The sequence below is a fragment of the Salmo salar genome, chromosome 05 (assembly GCF_965601325.2).
Source record: "Salmo salar chromosome 05, fSalSal1, whole genome shotgun sequence".
Lineage (NCBI taxonomy): Eukaryota > Metazoa > Chordata > Actinopteri > Salmoniformes > Salmonidae > Salmo > Salmo salar.
In genome coordinates this window covers 77579127-77602791 of record NC_138295.1, presented here as the reverse complement: position 1 = coordinate 77602791, position 23665 = coordinate 77579127, and the positions used below count along the sequence as shown (strand labels likewise).

General features: G+C 42.1%; 1 protein-coding gene across 6 annotated transcripts; it reads right to left on the bottom strand.

Moving 5' to 3' along the window:
* Positions 1–132: 132 nt before the first annotated feature.
* pbxip1b (pre-B-cell leukemia homeobox interacting protein 1b) lies at positions 133–23651 on the bottom strand. Of its 6 annotated transcripts, none has more exons than XM_082975603.1 (11): positions 23474–23651; positions 14397–14479; positions 14103–14265; positions 7958–8019; positions 7431–7854; positions 7057–7290; positions 6777–6800; positions 6070–6122; positions 5804–5920; positions 5481–5571; positions 133–4968 (listed from the first exon to the last, which is right to left on the bottom strand). In XM_082975603.1, exons 2-11 carry the CDS (start codon positions 14451–14453, stop codon positions 3521–3523), a joined length of 2673 nt encoding a protein of 890 aa, XP_082831729.1. In that variant the 5' UTR covers positions 14454–14479; positions 23474–23651; the 3' UTR covers positions 133–3520. The 6 variants fall into 6 exon arrangements, with proteins under 6 accessions (XP_082831729.1, XP_014007576.3, XP_082831727.1 ...); XM_014152101.3 differs by having other exon boundaries at positions 5337–5571; positions 23474–23650; XM_082975601.1 differs by having other exon boundaries at positions 5337–5571; positions 14139–14265; positions 23474–23650.
* Between the last annotated feature and the right edge of the window lie 14 nt (positions 23652–23665).

Genomic DNA, 23665 nt, shown 5'->3' with positions numbered 1-23665 from the left:
GGTTCTCTGTTGCTGTGAAGTGCTAAAGGTGAATTACCAGGCCTGTAACAGACAGAACAGCAATACTTTTCATTCTCACCACTAATCAGTTGGCATGAAGCTGACATTTTGGACACAACAACACGACAACTGTTCTTCAGAAGGTCAAAGCTTCATTTATTAGGTTGCTTTTATCACAATCGTACCATATTACATTTGCACATTTAAAGCACACAAAGTGGAGTTTTGAAAGATGCTGCTGTAAGCCCACGTGGTTCAACTTAAATGTCCAGTCAATCAATCTTTTAGTGGATATGGGCTTGTCAATCATCAGTTTTACACAGTTACCATCATGTAAACATAGGGCATCAGTAAGACTTTATTTTACAGCCCTGCTTCATCTGGTATCTACCAGGTATTTACTATGAAACTATGGTAACAAGTCATACTTTCTGGTACTTATCACAAAGAATTCAACAGAATTAGAAACTATTACAATTTAAAAAATAATAATAAAAAAAGTTGTTATTAGGTGGTTATTCTGATGTAATGATCATTCTACTATGTAAGTAAATACCTGGTAAATACAGGACTGTAAAGACCAGTTGAACCACAACATCCAACTGTTTTCTTTCCTGGAGACAATCCTTATCTTAAGTGCCATGAGCATTTTGCTTCATAATAACTGTTGCAACATAACCAAAAGTAAAGACGTTTTAGTGTTTTCAATACATTCCCTCTTTATCCAAAAGGATGGATGCATGGTCAACATATTACATTGTCTCCAAAGCAAGTTAATGTGCCTTTTGACATTTATAAAATCCTCTATTTTATTTTAAATAGAATATATCATTCAAATGTTTTGTAAGAGTGTGGTGTTTTAGTGCACTATTTACAACCTGTTGAACATTGACATGAAAATAAAGACCTGCATCACCATCACGTTACATTCACTCCTCCTCCTCAGTACTTCAGTCACTTTGTAAATCTATCCTTTAATGACTTTTAAAGAGCATGTCACAAACAAAAATAAAGTTATTAATAAATAAGTTAACAGAAATGATTGACATGAATGAAAGCTACCAACACTACACGCGGCCAGTGAAAGGGTTAACTTGGCAGTGCACGATGCATAGTGTAATCTATAGAGGAAACACACTCCTCTTTATGAAACAGTGTTACACCACTGTTTTAGGCTAGCGATCCTGGGTGGTTTGGTTTCCTATGTGCTTGGGGACAGTAAGAGGTTAGGCGAGGGGTTGATTTGGGATTGGCCATTGAGAGACAAGTTCTAGTCCCCTCCCACTAGCTATGTTAAGACTGCTGGATGGATCTCTGTTTCCTCAGTGCCACTGGCCTGCTAGTCTCTCTCTCTACTCCCATCAACAACTTCACATATCCCTCTGAAATGAATGCCTGAGGTGTGTGTGTGTAATACATTACTCATTCAGACTTTTAAACTGTTGAAATGGAAAATAGCATAAGATTAAAGAAATTAATAGATTGTGTGTGTGTGTGTTTGGACGTGTTTCACTATATTTGTGGGGACCAGAAGTCCCCATAAGAATAGTAAACAAACAAATTTGACCAACTGGGGACATTTTGTTAGTCCCCAAGGTCAAATGCTATTTCTAGGGGGTTTAGGGTTAAGGTTAGATTTAGAATTAAGTTCAGGGTTAGGAGCTAGGTTAAGTTTTGTGGTTAGGAGATAGGTTTAAGGATTAACATTAGGGTACAGGATTTTGAATGGGTTAGTTATACAAGGTTAGATATACAAGACTGTGTGTGTATATATATATATGTCCGTTGAAAAGTTTGGGGTCACTTAGAAATGTCCTTGTTTTTGAAAGAAAAGTTCATTTTGTGTCCATTAAAATATCAAATTGATTAGAAATACAGTGTAGACATTGTTAATGTTGTAAATGACTGCTGTAGATGGAAACGGCTGATTTTTAATGGAATATCTACAAAGGCGAACAGAGGCCCATTATCAGCAACCATCACTCCTGTGTTAGCTAATTCAATTTTAAAAGGCTAATTAATCATTAGAAAACCCTTTTGCAATTATGATAGCACAGTTGAAAACTGTTGTACTGATTAAAGAAGCAATAAAACTGGCCTTCTTTAGAGTAGTTGAGTAACTGGGGCATGAGCATTTGTGGGTTCGATTACAGGCTCAAAATGGCCAGAAATAAAGACCTTTCTTCTGAAACTCATCAGTCTATTCTTGTTCTGAGAAATACATTTACATTTTAGTCATTTAGCAGACGCTCTTATCCAGAGCGACTTACAGTAGTGAATGCATACATTTCATACATTTTTTCCTGTACTGGTCCCCTGCGGGAATCAAACCCACAACCTTGGCGTTGCAAACACCATGCTCTACCAACTGAGCCACACGGGACCACGTTCTCTTCTGTCGGCATGGCTAGACAGCACCTGCATAGGCACCACTAGTCTGCCCGTGGCTCCCCATCGCTGCTTGCTGGTCTCGCAATTCTTGTTCTCGCTGTCTCAACTCCTCTTCACTGTATTCCGGCTCAAATGATGTTAGTATGTAAAAGAACATTAAAAATATCTAGAGAAAATGATAAAGCGCTTTCTTCTGAAACTCAGTCTATTCTTGTTCTGAGAATTGAATTTCTCAATGCGAGAAATTGCCAAGAATCTGAAGATCTCGTACAGCGCAGTGTAATACTCCCTTCACAGAACAGTGCAAACTGGCTCTACCAGAATAGAAAGAGGAGTGGTAGGCCCCGGTGCACAACTGAGCAAGAGGACAAGTACATTAGAGTGTCTAGTTTGAGAAACAGATGCCTCACAAGTCCTCAACTGGCAGCTTCATTAAATAGTACCCGCAAAACACCAGTCTCAACGTCAACAGTGAAGAGGCGACTCCGGGATGCTGGCCTTCTAGGCAGAGTTCCTTTGTCCAGTGTCTGTGTTCTTTTGCCCATCTTAATCTTTTCTTTTTATTGGCCAGTCTGAGATATGGCTTTTTCTTTGCAACTCTGCCTAGAAGGCCAGCATCCCGGAGTCGCCTCTTCACTGTTGACGTTGAGACTGGTGTTTTGCGGGTACTATTTAATGAAGCTGCCAGTTGAGGACTTGTGAGGCATCTGTTTCTCAAACTAGACACTAATGTTTTCTAATGATCAATTAGCCTTTTAAAATGATAAACTTGGATTAGCTAACACAACGTGCCATTGGAACACAGGAGTGATGGTTGCTGATAATGGGCCTCTGTACGCCTATGTAGATATTTCATTAAAAATCAGCAGTTTCCAGCTACAATAGTAATTTACAACACTAACAATGTCTACATTGTATTTCTGATCAATTTGATTTTAATGGACAAAAAAAAAGTGCTTTTCTTTCAAAAACAAGGACATTTCTAAATGACCCCAAACTTTTGAACGGTGGTCGTAATATATATATATATTGCTCCTCCTAAATTCTACCTTGTAGCACATCCATCTATTTTCCTCCACCTCCATCTTTCCGCTCCTCCTGACATGTGTTGACTCTCTTTCTCACTCCATCACACCCGTCCTCTCCCACTCTCCTTCTTCCACTTCTCCCTCTCTCCTCTCCCTGGAACTGAAAACCTGTTCATTGCCTCTTCCTCAAAGTCATCCATCTCCTCCTCTACCTCCTCATCCTCCACCATATCCTCTAAGATGTCATCCACATCCTCCACAAAGTCCTTGAAGCTCATCTGGTCGTGAACGAACACTCCGTCACTGAAGAACTCCTTGGTTAGCTTACTGAGCTCCTCCCTCTTGGAGGCCTCCACCCCCACCCTCTCTGCCTTGACCAGGTAACCCAGGAGCAGGGCCTCAAACTCCGGCATGGTGACAGGGAGCAGCCCCTCTGCCTGGGCGCAGGCCTCCACTGAACTGCAGTGGGTTTGAGGGTTGGGTTTGTGCTGCAGTCGTTCTCTCTGGTGACTCCAGTAGTCAGGTTGCTCAAGGGGGGGTCGGCGGTGGGTTTGGGGAGGGCCCTTTTCTCTCTTTCTCCTCTCTTTCTGCCCTTCCTGAGAGTAGTGGTGGTCCTTCTCGTACTTGTCATTCCCTCTGTCCTTTTTCCAGTTTCCTCCGTTTCTCTCCTCCTTCAATCCTTCCATCTTTCTATTTCCATCAGACCACTCATTTTCTCTCCTGTTGTCCTTACTCTTCCACTCTTTACTGACGTCTTTCTTTCCGTCTTTCTTTGTCCAGTCTTTCTCTTCCTTCCACTCCTTTCTCTCTCCTCTCTCCTTCCATCCTTTGCCAAGGTCCTTATAGTCATCCTTGTCATTCTTCCACTCCTTCTCTCCCTTCCACTCATCCCTGCCCTTATTCCAACCTCCTTTTCTTAGATTTTTCTCCTCTTTTCCATTCTTCTCTCCCTTCCACTCCTTCTCTCCCTTCCACTCATCCCTGCCCTTATTATAACCTCCTTTTCTTTGATTTTTGTCCTCTTTTCCATTCTTCTCTCCCTTCCACTCAACCCAACCTCCTTTCTTTTGATTTTTCTCCTCTTTTCCCTTCCTCTCATCCTTGCTTTTTTTCCACTCCTTGCTATCACTCCATCTTTCAGGTTTTTCCTTTTTCCAATCTTTCTCCACCTTCCAGTCTTTTTTCTCACTCTTCTCCTTCCATTCCATCTTGTTTCCTCTGTCCTTCCATGGTTTGCCCTCATTCCCTCTGCTAGATTTATCTTTCTTCCATTCTCCCTTCTTGTCTTCTTTCTTCTTCCACTCTTTCTCCTCTTTTCCTTCTTTCTCCTGGTCATATTTTCCACTTCTCCACTCTTTTTCTACCTTATAACCCTTCTTCCCTCCCTTATTCCAATCCGTCTTCTCTTCCTTCAACTCTTTTTTCTCTCCCTTCCCTGGTTTCTTGCCCTCTCTCTCTATCGTTCCGGCTGTGTTCTGGCTGTCATCCCCAGCTTGGCCAGAGGGGGGCAGGACAGAGGCAGAGACTGGAGGTGAAGCTGCTTCTTTGGCTAAGGAAAGAATTGAAGAGAATTAGAAATGTTTGTGTTTGTGTGCATGTACATGTTGTGTGTGTGTGCTAGTTCAGTCACTGTGGCTATTAGTGTCACTAGCTAGCTCTTTCCCCCTGTCCTCTTCCTCCCTCCTTCACATTCCCTACTCCCCTCCCTCTCTCCTACACAGACCTGTGGGTTCAAATACTACTGGAAATCTTCCAAATACTTTTAGGGATTGCTTTAGCATGCCTGGCGTACCAGGTGGGCGGGGCTTGCAGTTAAGAAAATGTTATTGTGCCAGGCATTCTCAATCAAGCCCAGCTGAAGTACAGTATTGTAAATGATTTTAAATAGTATTTGAAGCCAGGTCTACTCCTAAGTACCTGTGCTGTGTTTTAGTTCAGTCACTGTGGCTCTGAGTGTCTCTAGATCCTTCTGTAAGACAGGAACAGACTCCAGCTCTCTCTTCATCCTCTCGTTCTCCTTCTGAAGGACAGGGAGCGATGTCATCTCTTTCTTCAGCCTACCGTGCTCCTTCTCCACCTCCTCCCTCTTCTTTCTCTCCTTCCCTCCATCCTCCGCCTCCTTCTGGGCTACTTTTAGCTCCTCTTTCTGTGCCTGATTTAAAAAAAAACAAAGACGACCCTTTGAGAATATAGGCAGCACACACACACACACACAGTTGTACATTAAGTCAGAAAGAAAGAGAGAGAGGGGGAGAGGAAGAGAGAGAGAGAGAGAGAGAGAGAGAGAGAGAGAGAGAGAGAGAGAGAGAGAGAGAGAGAGAGAGAGAGAGAGAGAGAGAGAGAGAGAGAGAGAGAGAGAGAGAGAGAGAGAGAGAGGGGCCTACCAGGAGTTGGGCTTGCAGTACAGCTATCCGTGGGTCTTCTTTAGCCAGTTTATTCAGTTGGTCTGTACTGTCAACATCTACAGGTGGTGGAAGAGGAACCTCAGGATTCAGCCATTCCTTTGATAACACACAGACAAACATTACACACACACACACACACACACACACACACACACACACACACACACACACACACACACACACACACACACACACTTGAATTTTGAAGTTAGCGGGGGATAAGATAGAGAGAGAAAGAGGCTGACCTGTTTTCCCACCACCTCTGTTTCTCTCAGCTCCCTGGCATCATAGTCCCCCTCTGGAAGGACAACAGCTGTTATAACGCATCACAAGACTGACAAAGAATGTTACAAGGCATTATATCACAGTTATAACAAGTATAATGCATCATAAAGACAATGGAGACAACCACAGACATCATATGACATAATACATTGGGGACAATACACATCACTCTACACACAAACACTAGGATGCACCATCACCATGACAACAAAACACAAGGATGGAATGCAACACACAGTGCATCAGTGCATGTCAGGAGCTTCCTCATCAAAGCATTGAGATCCAACATAATGCATCAAAACACACTCAAACGGTGTCATGAGGATGGGCAGGAAACATTCACCTGCACAAAGCCCCCTCAGCATGCACACACACATTATCATTATCAACATGCACTTGTCATTTGTAATTGGCTAAGTAACCCTTCAGTTACACAGGGGGGAAAAAAACTAAATCATTAAGCGAATATCAATTTCTAACATTCATTGAATAGTAATATTATATACAGTGTAGATCTAGAGAGAGCAGTGCATCTTGGGAAAGCATGGAGAGCACTGTCAACCAAGCATGTGAGTGTTAATCGCATAACACTCCTCTTTTCCTCTGGTACACACACACACACACACACACACACACACACACACACACACACACACGCACAACCTACCACCATCCAGGTCCATGAAGACACCTGTAGACATAATACAGTCTCAGATAGACCTTTATCTGTGACCACTACTTCAACCAACACACTACTGACTAGCTGTGATGTGGGGGACAAATCCCTTTAGTCTGATCAGTCATCATTATATGAAGCACATTGTGTTACTGTCATAGAGAAGAGACAGGCACAGGTGACATACAGGTGTGTGTAGGTCATACACCGTTCACTTAAAGGTAACAATATTGTATGTTCCCATGGTAACAGAAACTGCAGAGACACACACCTGAGAAGAAGATGGTTCCGAGGCCCAGCAGTATGACAGCTCCTAGGATGCACTTGTTGAGAGAGAAACCAGTCTCCTCTTGCTCCCTCTGCTGCGGAATCCGGAACTCATCCTCCTCCTCCTCCTCCTCTTCCCTTCCGATCCGCTCCAGAGCCGCCAGGAGAGACCCCCTCCTCCTCCTCACCCCTGACACCCCTTCCTCCTCCCCCACCACCTCTGCTTCCAGATGAGAGTCTGGCCCAGGGAGAAAGAGGGGACGTAGAACCACTAAACATTAGCTTTAAAGGGACAGTTCACTCAAACTACATTTTAAGGCGAAGTGACAGTGAAGCTAATGTTGTTACGGTGATCCAGACAGATGCCTTGTGTCTCACCTGTCTTGGCCCCGACCTCAGACAGATCAGACTCCTCCTCTTCCTGCCCAAGCCCCTCCTCATAATGATGATGCACATCCTGTATATACCCCTCCACTTCCTGTACAAGCCCCACCTCTTCCGGTGGCTCAGTGTTGAGCAGCAAGGCAGGGGGCTCTTCAAGGTCGGGGGAGGAGCTAATGTGGGTGTAGGAGTCAGAGAACGAATCAGGGTCAGAGATGGGAGGGGCTGGGTTCCCAGGGAGGCTTCTGGATTGGCTGTGTGTATCTGGGTCAAGCCCTGTGGGGGCGGGGACTTCTAACAGAGAGCTCGGAGGAGCAACACTAGCAGAGGAGTCAAGGGCAGGGGTTGAGTCAGGGACAGGGTCAAAGGGAAGGTCATGGGTGTAATCCTTATCTCTCTCTGGTTGTGTTTCCTGGGTCTCCTGGGGATGGATGTGAAACAACTGTTAGTGTCCAAGATCAGTCAGTGTTTCCTCTAGCTAGATATGATCCTAGGTGGGGTGTCATAAGAGATGGATCTCTAACCTGCTGTAGCTTCACAGAGTGAGACTCTTCAGCAGACACTGCATCCTCCCCAGGCCTACTCTCTGATAGACAGACAGACATGTTAGAGGTTAAGTAGTATAACAGTATTAGTGCCTGTAGGTTATACTATTGCAGTTGCGACCCGTCATTCACGGCAGGGCAGAGCCCCACCTGTTTTGTATGTTATTTGGCATTAATATGTTTCACATATCAGTTTGCAAACAATGAGTTAATAACGCTGCATACAAACATGGTCTCTTTTTAGATTTCTTGAGTAACGCAGCTCCAAAATGCAGGTGTTTTTGCCTAGCTCAGCGCTTTCTGTGGTGGCAGATTCTGCAGCAATGAAGGTCCACAAGAACACAGTGGCCTCCATAATTCTAAAATGGAAGAAGTTTGGAAACACCAAGACTATTCCTAGAACTGGCCGCCCGGCCAAACTGAGCAATCGGGGGAGAAAGGCCTGGTCAGGGAGGTGACCAAGAACCCTATGGTCACTTTGACAGCACTCCATAGTTCCTCTATGGGGATGGGAGAACCTTCCAGAAGGACAACCATCTCTGCAGCACTCCAACAATCCGGCATTTATGGTAGAGTGGCCACACCGAAGCCACTGCTCAGTTAAAGGCCAGCTTGAAGTTTGCCACAAGGCACCTGAAGGACTCTCAGACCATGAGAAACAAGATTCTCTGGTCTGATGAAACCAAGATTGAACTCTTTGGCCTGAATACCAAGTGTCACGTCTGGAGGAAACCTTGCACCATCCTACGGTGAAGCATGGTGGTGGCACATCATGCTGTGTGGATGTTTTTCAGCGGCAGGGACTGGGAGACTCGTCAGGATCGAGGGAAAGATGAACAGAGCAAAGTACAGAGAGATCCTTGATGAAAACCTGCTCCAGAGCGCTCAGGACCTCAGATTGGGGCGAAGGTTCATCTTCCAACAGGACAATGACCCTAAGCACACAGCCCAGACAGCGCAGGATTGGTTTCAGGACAAGTCTCTGAATGTCCTTGAGTGGCCCAGCCAGAGCCCGGACTTGAACCCAATCGAACATCTCTGGAGACACCTAAAAAAAGTTGTGCAGCGACACTCCACATCCAACCTGACAGAGCTTGAGGGGGATCTGCAGAGAACAATGGGAGAAACTCCAAATACAGGTGTGCCAAGCTTGTATCATCATACCCAAGAAGACTCGGGGCTGTAATCACTGCCAAAGATGCTTCAACAAAGTACTGAGTAAAGGATCTTAATACTTATGTAAATGTGATACATAAGTTTGCTAAAATAAAAAACGTTTTTGCTTTGTCATGATGGGGTATTGTGTGTAGATAGTTTTTTTTATCATTGTAATCAATTTTAGAATAAGGCTGTAGTATAACAAAATGTGGAAAATGTCAATGGTCTGAATACACTATCTACCGTAGCTTTGATTGGACTGATCATGTCAACATGATACTTTCAAAATCTTAGCTAGCAAACAGTCATCATGAGTCAAGTCGACAATGTACTGGCAAATCATTTTCAATAATTGTCATATGAAGAGAAATTATACTAAATGTATCGTTGCTCATTGGCCATTGGACAAACATTACACAACAAGTAGGGAATCGCAAATTCAACAATGAGTGGTTTGGAAGGAATCAGTGGCTAACTGCAAGCGTTGCAAAGCCATCACTAGCCTGCTATTCAGTGGAAAGGGTGTGTGATCCAAGTCTGGGTTTAAGGGTCTCTTTTCCAAGCTTAAAAGGATAAACTCACTCAAGTCAGATTTCCCAGTTCCGAAATCTGCCACGTTGTTTTGAACACGGCATATTTCGGAACTGGGAAATCTCAGACTTGAGTGAGTTCAAGACAAGTGGGAACTCTGGGGGAAAAAAAACAAGTTCCGATTGGGAAAATATGTTTTGAATGGTCATCCAACTCTGAATTCTAAGTCGGGAACTCAAGCCTCTTTCTAGCGCTCCGACCTGAAGATCATGATTTGACCTTGTTCCCCCCCCCCCCCCCTAGAGTTCCCAGTTGTCTTGAAAGCACCATAAAGCCAGAGAATGCCAGACTTTGATGACAAAAGTTGCCCACAAGATGGACTGCTGCGCCACCTTCCTGTTCAAGTGAGCACAACAAGATGAGTCCAAACATGTCTTGTATGCTGCTGCATAAATGATGTAATATGCCAGGGAGATATGTGTACTTCAGCTAAATATGTTGTGTAGTAAGCTATTAGTAGCTCATGTGCCTCACCCTAATAGATTTGGTAACTTTCCCCCTCATAACATAGCCTACTGTTCTGACTTGTGCCTATAGCCTGTTTTGGAGAAATGTAGACACTGAATATTGTAAGAGCTTTCATTGTCTGCTTATATGCCCACTTTATTGATCCTACGGTTCTGACTTGGTGTACAGGAGGAATACTGTAAGAACAGCCCATGTTCTGAATTCTGTCACTGTATATTTCAATTGCTGAACAAAGTTATATTGACTACGTCCATTTTAGCTCGCTCATTAATGTCTTAATCATAATTACAGATTGATTCTTATCCGCTCATCGTTCCCTTATGGCACAAGTTTGTACATCTTAATTGTCAGAGGAAACCACATTTGTTTAACCTGTTGGGGATAGGGGGCAGTATTTGCACGGCCGGATAAAAAACGTACCCGATTTAATCTGGTTACTACTCCTGCCCAGTAACTAGAATATGCATATAATTGTTTGATTTGGATAGAAAACACCCTAAAGTTTCTAAAACTGTTTGAATGGTGTCTGTGAGTATAACAGAACTCATTTGGCAGGCCAAAACCTGAGAAGATTCCAAACAGGAAGCGCTCTCTCTGACCATTTCATGGCCTTCTTGATCATCTCTAACCAAAACGGGGGATCTCTGGCATGACGTGACATTTTCTAATGCTCCCATAGGCTCTCAGAAGGCGCCAGAAAGCTGAATGGTGGCTTTGCAGGCCCTGGCTGAAAAACATTAGCGCATTTTGTAAGTGGTCGATCTGAGGACAATGAGACTGGAGGCGCGTGCCCGAGCCGACACCATGTTTACTTTCTCTCTCTTTGAAAGAAAACCACCACTCCCGGTCGGAATATTATCGCTTTTTTACGAGAAAAATAGCATAAAAATTGATTTTAAACAGCGGTTGACATGCTTCAAAGTACGTTAATGGAATATTTTGAATTTTTTTGTCACGAAACGCGTCGGGCGCGTCACCCTTCTTTACCCATCGGATAGTGTCTTGAACGCACAAACAAAACGCCGCTATTTGGATATAACTATGGATTATTTTGAACCAAACCAACATTTGTTATTGAAGTAGAAGTCCTGGGAGTGCATTCTGACAAAGACAGCAAAGGTAATCAAACTTTTCTAATAGTAAATCGGAGTTTGGTGAGTACCACACTTGGTGGGTGTCAAAATAGCTAGCCTGTGATGGCCGGGCTATCTACTCAGAATATTGCAAAATGTGCTTTCACCGAAAAGCTATTTTAAATTTGGACATAGCGAGTGCATAAAGGAGTTCTGTATCTATAATTCTTAAAATAATTGTTATGTTTTTTGTGAACGTTTATCGTGAGTAATTTAGTAAATTCACCGGAAGTGTTCGTTGGGAATGCTAGTCACATGCTAGTCACATGCTAATGTAAAAAGCTGTTTTTTGATATAAATATGAACTTGATTGAACAAAACATGCATGTATTGTATAACATAATGTCCTAGGATTGTTATCTGATGAAGATGATCAAAGGTTAGTGCTGCATTTAGCTGTGGTTTGGGTTTATGTGACATTATATGCTAGCTTGAAAAATGGGTGTCTGATTATTTCTGGCTGGGTACTCTGCTGACATAATCTAATGTTTTGCTTTCGTTGTAAAGCCTTTTTGAAATCGGACAGTGTGGTTAGATTAACGAGAGTCTTGTCTTTAAAATGGTGCAAAATAGTCATATGTTTGAGAAATTGAAGTAATACCATTTCCAAGGTATTTGAATATCGCGCCACGGGATTACACTGGCTGTTGAGTAGGCCCAGAGAGGTTAAATAAGTCAGCCATGTTAATAAGTCAGCTATGTTTTTTTAAAGGCAGTAAATGAGGCTGAATGAACTGTGTCGCTGCCAGACAAGGCCCAGCTGATAGCCAGGTGTAGCAGTGGTAAGGATTCACTCCATGGTGTTGAAAAGAATGCTCTGCTGTTGGGACAACTTCATGTAGGCCCTAACAGTTTGTGGGCACTGTTTGTCACCGTTATATTGCAATTGATGTATTGTGTAGTGTTGTTTAGTGGCTTTATTGGCATGAATCAACAACAAAAAAAATTGAGTTTGCCCCACCAAGATTTACATGCTAAAAATCACCACTGTTGCAATATGTGTTGTGTACCTGTAGGTTCTCATGTGGCAATACAGTGAGCTCCGAAAGTATTGGGACAGTGATTTTTTTGTTGTCGTTTTGGCTCTGTACTCCGGCACTTTGGATTTGAAATGATACAGTGACTGAGGTTAAAGTCAGACTCTACTTTAATTTCAGGGTATAGTCATCCATATCATTTAGAAATTACACCACTTTTTGTACATAGTCCTCACATTTTAGGGGACCAAAAGTACTGGGACAAATTAATTTATATTATGTGTATTAAATTAGTCCAAAGTTTAGTATTTGGTCCCATATTCCTAGCACACAATGATTGCAGTAAGCTTGTTACTCTACAAACTTGTTGGCTGCATTTGCAGTTTGTTCTGGTTGTGTTTCATATTATGTTGTGCCCAATGGAAATTAATGGTTAATAATGTAGTGTCATTTTGTAGTCACTTTTATTGTAAATAAACACTTCAAAACACTTCCACATTAATGTGGATGCTACCATGATTATGGATAGTCCTGAATGAATCGTGAATAACGATGAGTCAGAAAGATAGACGCACAAATATCATACTCCCAAGACATACTAATCGCTCACCATTACAATAACAGGAGTGGTTAGCATTTTATATCATACCTCCAAGATATGCTAATCTCTCATTACAATGACAGGAGAGGTTAGCATTTTATATCATACCCCCACGACATGCTAATCTCTCACCATTACAAATACAGGAGAGGTTAGCATTTTATATCATACCGCCACGACATGCTAATCTCTCACCATTACAAATACAGGAGAGGTTAGCATTTTATATCATACCGCCACTACATGCTAATCTCTCACCATTACAATAACAGGAGAGGTTAGCATTTTATGTAATACCCCCAAGACATGCTAACCTCTTACCATTACAATAACAAGGGAGGTTAGCATTTTATATCATACCCCCAAGACATGCTAATCTCTCATTACAATAACAGGAGAGGTTAGCATTTTATATTATACCCCCACGACATGCTAATCTCTCACCATTACAAATACAGAGGAGGTTAGCATTTTATATCATACCCCCATGACATGCTAATCTCTCACCATTACAATAACAGGAGAGGTTAGCATTTTATATCATACCGCCACTACATGCTAATCTCTCACCATTACAATAACAGGAGAGGTTAGCATTTTATATCATACCGCCACGACATGCTAATCTCTCACCATTACAATAACAGGAGAGGTTAGCATTTTATATCATACCGCCACGACATGCTAGTCTCTCACCATTACAATAACAGGAGAGGTTAGCATTTTGTTTTGGGGGGGGGGGGGGGGGGGGGGTGATATTTGATCGTCTTATTTTCTCACTCATCATTATTCACAATTCATTCAGGACTATCCGTAATCTTGGCAGCTTCCACATTAATGTAGAAGTGTTTACAAACATATTATATTTTTATTTACAATAAACATGACTTAAAATTATACAATTCATTAATTTACCATTTATTTCTAATGGGCAAAAAATTATCTGAAACAACCAAAACAAACAGCAAATGCATCCAACAAGTATGTAGAGTCACACGCTTTATGTAATACTAAACGTTTGACTACTTTAATAGAGAAGTGAAATTTTCCCCTATACTAGGGGTACTATGTACAACAAGTGCTGTTATTTCTACACAGTTCACCCAATATGTATGAAAATAACCTCATTTCAAATCCGGAGTACAGAGCCAAAACATTTCCAATACTTTTGGTGCTCACTGTATGACTGGGTGTACCTGTAGGTTTCTCTGCAGCAGTATGACTGGGTGTACCTGTAGGTTTCTCTGCAGCAGTATGACTGGGTGTACCTGTAGGTTTCTCTGCAGCAGTATGACTGGGTGTATCTTCATGGTGCTCTGTTTTCTCCTCTACAGGCCTCAGTGTCTCAGCAACAGTCTCCTGAGACACACACATTATTTCATTGACCCATATGGTGACACATTAATCCCATTTGAAAAACAAATGTTCAAAACTCAAACTTTTGTAAACTCTGCAGTGCACACACACAGTAAAGTGTGAAGAGAGCGTACCTCTGCTGTGAGGACAGTCCAGCTATTGCTGTTGGCAGCACCACCGCTGTCAGACATTACCCCCTCGTGGCTCTGTCCAGCACCTGCAAGTCAAACACAGTACTTCAGCACATGCTATAGATAGTCCTACAGTAGGCCAGTAATATTGAAATCCTGGCCTCAAGGTCCACAGTTCTACTGGTTTTCATTCTTTCCTTCAACTGATTTAAACCTGGGAAACCAAGTGTGTGCATGTCATGGATGATTCAATTACATTGCTTGATAGAGTAAGGGCCAGAGGGAGAGGAGAAAGGCAGCAGTACTGCAGAGAGGCCCCCAGGGCCTGAATAGTATTGCTATAGGCTTCATGTACAGATACTAAAATGACTAAAAACACCAGGAAATCAGCTCCAAGAGAGTCTGTTCTCAAGTATTCGCATGCATAACAGAGAGACACGTGGTTGTATACAAATGTAAGCAAGATTTGAAATTATTATTTTAGTCAAACATAGTGGCAAGAAAAAGTATGTGCACCCTTTGGAATTACCTGGATTTCTGCATAAATTGGTCATAACGTTTGATCTGATCTTCATCTAAGTCACAACAATAGACAAACAGTGTGCTTAAACTAATAACATACAAATTATTGTGTTTTTCTTGTCTATATTGAGCACATCATTTAAACATTCACAGTGTAGGTTTGAAAAGTATGTGAACTCCTAGGCTAATGACTTCTCCAAAAGCTAATTGGAGTCAGGAGTCAGCTAACCTGGAGTCCCAATCACTGAGACGAGATTGGAGATGTTGGTTAGAGCTGCCTTGCCCTATAAAGAACTCACAAAATTTGAGTTTGCTATTCACAAGAAGCATTGCCAGAAGTGAACCATGCCTCAAACAAATGAGATCTCAGAAGACCTAAGATTAAGAATTGTTGACTTGCAAAAATCTGGAAAAGGTTACAAAAGTATCTCTAAAAGCTTTGATGTTCATCAGTCCACGGTAAGACAAATTGTCTATAAATGGAGGAAGTTCAGCACTGTTGCTACTCTCCCTAGGAGTGGCCGTCCTGCAAAGATGACTGCAAGACCACAGTGCAGAATGCTCAATGGAGGTTAAGAAAAGGTTAAGAATCCTAGAGAGTGTCAGCTAAAGACTTACAGAAATCTCTGGAACATGCTAACATCTGTTGACGAGTCTACGATACATAAAACACTAAACAAGAATGGTGTTCATGGGAGGACACCACGGAAGAAGCCACTGCTGTCCAAAAAAAACCATTGCTGCACGTCGGAAGTTCGCAAAAGGGCAGCTGGATGTTCCACAGCGCTACTGGCAAAATATTCTGTGGACAGATGAAACTACGGTTGAGTTGTTTGGAAGGAACACAACACTATGTGGAGAAATTAAGGCACAGCACGCCAACATCAAAACATCCCAACTGTAAAGTATGGTGGAGGGCGCATTATGGTTTGGGGCTGCTTGCTATCATTGACAGAAATTAATTCCCAAGTTAATCAAGACATTTTGAAGGAGAATGTTAGGCTATCTGTCCTCCAATTGAAGCTCAACAGAAGTTAGGTGATGCAACAGGACAACAACCCAAAACACAGAAGTAAATCAACAACAGAATGGCTTAAAACAGAAGAAAATACGCCTTCTGGAGTGGCCCAGTCAGAGTCCTGATCTCAACCCGATTTAGATGCTGTGGCATAACCTCAAGAGAGCAGTTCACACCAGACATCCCAAGAATGAAACAGTTTTGTAAAGAGGAATGGTCCAAAATTCCTCCTGAATGTTGTGCAGGTCTGATCCACAATTACAGAAAACATTTGGTTGAAGTTATTGCTGTCAAAGGAGGGTCAACCAGTTATTAAATCCAAGGGTTCACATACTTTTTCCACCCTGTACTGTGAATGTTTACACGGTGTGTTCAATAAAGACATGAAAACGTATTGTTTGTGTGTTATTAGTTTAAGAATACTTTGTTTGTCTATTGTTGTGACCTAGATGAAGATCAGATCAAATTTTATGACCAATTTATGCAGAAATCCAGGTATTTCCAAAGGGTTCAGATACTTTTTCTTGCCACGGTATCTGTTTGGGCTTCTTGCGGTCAACTTACAGTCTAAAACTATTTGTAATTTTGTTCCGGCCCCCCGACCATCCGCTCAGTGTCAGTATGATACAGTACAGTTCACTGTTCCACTTCTCATTCTGCTACTGAAGGCCCTACAGCATCAGTGTGCTACAGTACTGTTCCACTCCTCATTCTGCTACTGAAGGCCCTACAGCATCAGTGTGCTACAGTACTATTCCACTCCTCATTCTGCTACTGAAGGCCCTACAGCATCAGTGTGCTACAGTACTGTTCCACTCCTCATTCTGCTACTGAAGGCCCTACAGCATCAGTATGCTACAGTACTGTTCCACTCCTCATTCTGCTACTGAAGGCCCTACAGCATCAGTGTGCTACAGTACTATTCCACTCCTCATTCTGCTACTGAAGGCCCTACAGCATCAGTATGCTACAGTACTATTCCACTCCTCATTCTGCTACTGAAGGCCCTACAGCATCAGTATGCTACAGTATTGTTCCACTCCTCATTCTGCTACTGAAGGCCCTACAGCATCAGTGTGCTACAGTACTGTTCCACTCCTCATTCTGCTACTGAAGGCCCTACAGCATCAGTATGCTACAGTACTGTTCCACTCCTCATTCTGCTACTGAAGGCCCTACAGCATCAGTGTGCTACAGTACTATTCCACTCCTCATTCTGCTACTGAAGGCCCTACAGCATCAGTATGCTACAGTACTGTTCCACTCCTCATTCTGTTACTGAAGGCCCTACAGCATCAGTGTGCTACAGTACTGTTCCACTCCTCATTCTGCTACTGAAGGCCCTACAGCATCAGTATGCTACAGTATTGTTCCACTCCGCATTCTGCTGCTTAAACTCATTTACATCCTCTGTTTTTACATGCACAGGAAGTGTGTGTGTGTGTACATGAAGTGCACACTTCTGTGAGTGTATTCAGTCCTTCATTAGTAGTAGTGTGTGTTGCTAGCATTGTGGCTACCCTGGCTTCTGACTGGCTGACGCATGCTTTGGCAGAGACAGGGGTTACTATGGCTTGGGCCATTGTAGAATTAGAATTAGTAGAACAGACATTCCCAAAGGAGCAGTGGATTGGCCTACACCAGGAGCCATATTAGGTGCATGAAGGCCCAGTATTTATTTAATGTTCGATTAATTGATGCCAACCACATAATCTATTTTATTGTGCCTTTCTCAAAGTTCTACTACACATGCACAATATGGCAAATTCTATTGTCATTCGGTGGATGGTGGATTTTAGAGAGCTAGTCCATTCTAGTCATTGTGATTCTATGTCTGGCCAGGCAGTGCAGGAGGCACCTTCACTCAGGCTGAAATTACTGGAGCAGAAACCAACTGACTGAAAATACTGGACTGGGTTATAAAACGGCGCAATAAACTGCATACATGCATTAGTACGTTTATTGAAAGCCTAGATAAAAGTGTCCTGTCTACTTTCAAAAGTATGTTCTTCTATTAAATTGGACTTTCTAGGCTACTTCCAACACGGGTTATTATTGTCATTGTGTCTGACATCATCTTCAATCATGCCACTTCTGTCAGATCACTGCATGACACACTTTAGTCCCCCATGTCTCTTCTCTGTCCCACAGTCATTTAGGTCTTCTAATCAGGCTCTTCCCATGAGAGGCCTGTTGAACGTCGCCTAGGGCCAATGGAGCATTGTGGAGCATATCGTGGAATGACTTAAATATAGATATTAACCAAGCTAAATATAGAGCTAATGAGATAGACGCCAAGACAGAGAGAGCGAACAGTGCCCTGGTGAATCAAATATGCACACGCATTCTGAAGGAGCGCCACTGTCTCAACTGTGGAGCATTTAAAGAGGCAGTGGCAACCCGTCATTCAGGGCAGAGCTAAAAATATACAAATAACACATATATACACATGTATTTTTTTGCATGTTATTTTGGCATTAATGTCAGTTTGCAAACAATCATTGAGTTAATAAAGCCGCATACAGTCTCTTTTTTGCTTTCTTGAGTAAGGCAGCTCCAAAATGCAGGTGTCTCATGGGGACACTAAGTCACCACAAAATCTACGGGTAGAGCTTGAAAATTCAAGTCTCTTGGGTGCCCATCCAAGAAGGCTCAAGGTCTTTGGCCACAGATAAAATGTCTTCAAATCACATGTCTACCGAAGCTTTGATTGGACTGATCATGTCAACATCATACTTTCAATGTCCTAGCTAGCAGTCAAAATCATGAACCAAGTCAACAATCTACTGGCAAATCCTTTCAATACTTGTCATATGAAGAGAAATTATACATAAAATGTATCGTTGCTCATCGGTAATTGGACAAACATTACACAACAAGTTGGAAATGTCAAATTCAACAATGAGTGGTTTGGAAGGAATCAGTGGCTAACTGCAAACATTGCAAAGCAATCACTAGCCTGCTATTCAGTGGAAAGGGTGTGTAGTCCAAGTCTTGGTTTAAGGGTCTCTTTTCCAAGCTTCAAAGGATAAACATTCAAACACCATGGGCCACAAAAGGGTGAATACATTAGCCATGCTGTCAACCCAGACTTCTACAGCATTCAAAACAACTGGAAACTCAGAACTGGGAAATCTCAGACTTCAGTGAGTTCCAGACAACTGGGAACACGTAAAAAAAAAAGAGAAAAACTAGCTCCGACTGGGAAAATACGTTTTGAACGGTCATCCAACTCTAAATAACAAGTCAGGACTTGTGCCTCTTTCTAGAAAGCACCATAAATCTAGAGAATGCCAGACTTTGATGACAAAGTTTGATGACAGAAATTGCCCACAAAGGACCGCTGTGCCACCTTCCTGTTCAAGTGAGTGTAACCGATGTGAAATGGCTAGTTAGTTAGCGGTGGTGCGCGCTAATTGCGTTTCAATCAGTGACGTCGCTCGCTCTCAGACTTGAAGTAGGGTTTCTCCTTGCGTTGCAAGCGCCGCGGCTTTTGTGGCGCAGTGGGTAACAATGCATCGGTGGGTGTCAGTTGTTGATGTGTGCAAGGGTCCCTGGTTCGAGCCCGGGTTGGGGCGAAGAGAGGGATGGAACCTACACTGTTACATTGATGCTGTTGACCCGGATCATTGGTTGCTGCGGAAAAGGAGGTCAAAAGGGGGGTGAGTGTAACCGATGTGAAATGGCTAGTTAGTTAGCGGTGGTGCGCGCTAATTGCGTTTCAATCAGTGACGTCGCTCGCTCTAAAACTTGAAGTAGGGTTTCTCCTTGCGTTGCAAGGGCCGCGGCTTTTGTGGCGCGATGGGTAACGATGCTTCGTGGGGTGTCAGTTGTTGATGTGTGCAAGGGTCCCTGGTTCGAGCCCAGGTTGGGGCGAAGAGAGGGACGGAACCTACACAGTTACATGTATTGTATTCTGCTGCATAAATGTAATATTCCAGGGAGATATGTATACTATAGCTAAGAAAGTGATATGTTGTGTAGTACATTTAACTAGGCAAGTCAGTTAAGAACAAATTCTTATTTTCAATGACGGCCTAGGAACAGTGGGTTAATTGCCTTGTTTAGGAGCAGAACAATTTTTTCTACCTTGTCAGCTCGGGGATTTGAACTTGCAACCTTTCGGTTACTGATCCAATGCTCTAACCACTACAGGCAGTTACCTGCCGCCCTGTTCTGACTTGGTGGTGCACATGTAGCCTATAGCCATGTTTTAGAGAAACGTAATCATCAAATATTGTAAGAGCTTTCATTGTCTGCGTATATGCCCCCTTTATTTTTCTTATGGTTTTCTCCCTGTACACCAAGTCAGAACCGGAGGAACAGCCCATGTTCTGAATTCTGTCGCTGTACATTTCAAAAGTGCTGAACAAAGTTATATTGGACTATGTCCATCCTTGCTCAATCATTATTGTATTAATTGAAATTATGGAATGCTTCTTATCCGCTTGTTGTCCCATTATGACATAGTTAGTACATCTTAATTGTCAGTAGAAACCACATTTGTTTTAAAACTTCTTAGGAATAGCCCCCTTTTGTTCAATTTTCACCTAAATGACAAACCAAAATCTAACTAAGGATATGCATATTATTGGTACCATTTGAAAGAAAACACTTTGAAGTTTGTGGAAATGTGAATTGAATGTAGGAGAATATAAACACAATAGATCTGGTAGAAGAAAATACAAAGGAAAAACAACAACCGGTCTTCTACCACCATCTTTGAAATGGAAGAGAAAGGTCACAGTTGTAGCTATCACTGGTTGTTTTTCCGATAGTGTCCACAAGATGGCAGCAGTGTATCTGCAAAGTTTCAGATGGATAACTTGAAGTATGAGTGAACTACAAGACTTTTAGTGTGAAGTCCCTATGTACATTTGGGCAAATCATGAAGGAGACATTCACATTCATATAACACTTTTCGGCAAGAATATCGCCAAATCTGTATACTTGGACTTGATTTAGCTTTCCAAGTATTAGTAGCCATATTATACGTTGAACATTTGAAAAACAACCAGTTTTCATAACTGTGAATATCCTTATAATTTTTGTCCAATATGAAAAGGGATGCTGTCGTACAAGGTTAGTAGCTACATTTTACAACAAATACATGGTAAAGCCCAGCTCATTGGCCATCTAGCTGGCCTTGTTTGACCCCGATTGGTGCTTATTTGACAAAGATACAGTAGTTCAAGTGATGACCACCCGCGTCATCGGCGTGCCATTAAGGCATCGCACTCTGACCAAATATGGTGTCCTATAGGATATACTACACCCCTAACGATATAGTGAAGTCTTGTTACCTTCTAGGATCTCTGAGGAATACATATGAACGTGATTTGACTCGTTCTAACAACGTTTAGGGTGAGATTTTCACAGATTCCTTTCTTTGCAAATTGAACGAGTGGAAATACAAAATTGATCATGCATGCTATATGGACCTTTTTAGGATATTAAAAAGGATTTTATCTAACAAAAGGACATGTTATCTCTGGGACCCTTTGGATGATAAATCAGAGCAAAATTTCAGAATGTAAGTACACATTCCACCTTCAGAGGTGAATTCATCAAACCTATTGCCGGTGAAAAAAGTGTTTTGTTGTTAGGAGCTCTCCTCAAATAATAGCATGCCATTTTTTCGCAGTAATAGCTACTGTAAATTGGACAATGCAGTTATATTAAGAAGAATTTAAGCTTTCAGCCGATATAAGACACTTATTCTGTATACATCTGGCCCTTCTTTGGACACTGTTAACTAACCTCTCCTTCCGTGGCCTCCAACTGCAAGTAAAACTAAATGCATGCTCTTCAAAATGATTGCTGCCCACACCTGCCCGCCCGTCCAGCATCACTACTCTGGACGGTCCGGACTTAGAATATGTGGACAACTACAAATACCTAGGTGTCTGGTTGGACTGTAAACTCTCCTTCCAGACTCACATTAAGCATATCCAATCCAAAATTAAATCTAGAATCAGCTTTCTATTTCGCAAAAAAGCATCCTTCACTCATGCTGCCAAACATACCCTCATAAAACTGACTATCCTACCGATCCTTGACTTCAGCTATGTCATTTACAAAATAGCCTCCATCACTCTACTCAGCAAATTGGATGCAGTCTATCACATGATTTACAACTGTACCGTTGACGGGACGCTGATCCTTAAGCAAGTCAGCCAAATCAGCTATGTTTTTATAAAAGACAGTAAATGAGGCTGAATTAACTGTCGCTGACAGACAAGACTCCGCTGATAGCCAGGTGTAGCAGTGGTAAGGATTCATTCCATGGTGCTGAAAAGAAAGCACCACTATAGTGCAATTAATGTATTGTTGAGATATATATATTGCCCCACCAAGATTTACATGTTAAAATTGCCACTGTAAATGTTCTCTAGACCTATAGTAAGTAGCCTAGAATTTTATATAAAATAAATCTAGCTTGTTTAAAGAAAAAAAACATTTGTAAAAATGTGGTGTCAATGAAAGATACCCTCATTCTTCCGTCCTCGACACTGAAATGGATCATGTCTAGAAGGGATACAGCTTTTGTCAAATTCAAGTCAAAAGTTGCATTTTAGCTAACTCCTAAACATTTTCCTGATCTTAACCTAGTTCACCTAACCTGCTATTTTCATTCGCCTAACCTGCTGCATAAATTATCTTAAACCTGCTACGAAAAGTACATTTTGACTAAAACTGTATCCCTTCTAGACAAAACCTCTGAAGTGGTGTATTCATTTGGCAGCCATGGAGCTCCCGACAGAGTAGCGAACTTCTGACACACTCTAGACCCATCAACTTCACAAATTAAGAAACACTTCGGCGCCAGTGGTAGTACACTTGGCCTATACAGGCGTCCACTGCAAACTGCACTTTTTCCTCTTTATATTTGCTTAAATAGGCCTGGGTAATAGAGAACGATGTGCTTTGAAACGAGTTTCTCTCATTCTCTTTAATCTGAAACGACATTTATTTTTGCGTTGTCACATGCGTCTTCCGTCTGTGTGCCAACAGCCTATTATATATATCTTTATCTGTCTCGGCGAAAGAAAATTACCAAAAATGGTCACAACGCTACACTGCTGGCCTTGTCTAGTCGATGCTAGGCTGTAAAATGTTTAAACAAGTGTTAAACCTAAGCCTGGCAGTGAATCATCGCTCCCTGACACCTAATTTGCATGTTAGCCATCTCAGTGTCTACAAAGGTGTGTACTCTGAAATGTCAACAACTGTCACACCGCATCTCCACTGATGAACCATGACAAAATTATCATAATCGAGTGCAACATTGTGACCGCCGGTGGCAACACAATATAGAAATAAATAATACTGAAACTTTACTACATCCGTTATAAAATATGTACTATTCAATTAAAGATAACAAGTTTTATCTGCCAACCTACTATGAAAAACTTGAATCCCTTCCACCGAAAATCCAGATAGTTACTTTAACCTCTGTCGAGAACCAGGAAACAGTAACATCTAACGACAAAATGGTAACAAGAACACAAAGTAACATTACATTTTCTACTCCACTTACCTCTGAACGCGTTGTTTTCCTTATAAATGGCAATTGTGCATCAATCCCTTTCTGCCAAATTAATTGAACGCATCCAATTTCGGAACTTGGAAGAGTCTCTGAAGCTTGCGTGAGCCACGCTCTCTTGTCCAACCGGGAAGGACATTCTGACGTCCCACCCCTCCTTGCCCATCTCACCAATGATCATCGCTC

Coding starts and splice junctions, on each gene's coding strand:
- pbxip1b (XM_014152101.3), bottom strand. CDS start 14,453: ATGTCTGACAGCGGTGGTGCTGCCAACAGCAATAGCTGGACTGTCCTC. Junction 7,291..7,430: donor TGAGGTCGGGGCCAAGACAG/GTGAGACACAAG, acceptor TCCCTGGGCCAG/ACTCTCATCTGGAAGCAGAG. Junction 6,123..6,776: donor CTTCATGGACCTGGATGGTG/GTAGGTTGTGCG, acceptor TTGTCCTTCCAG/AGGGGGACTATGATGCCAGG.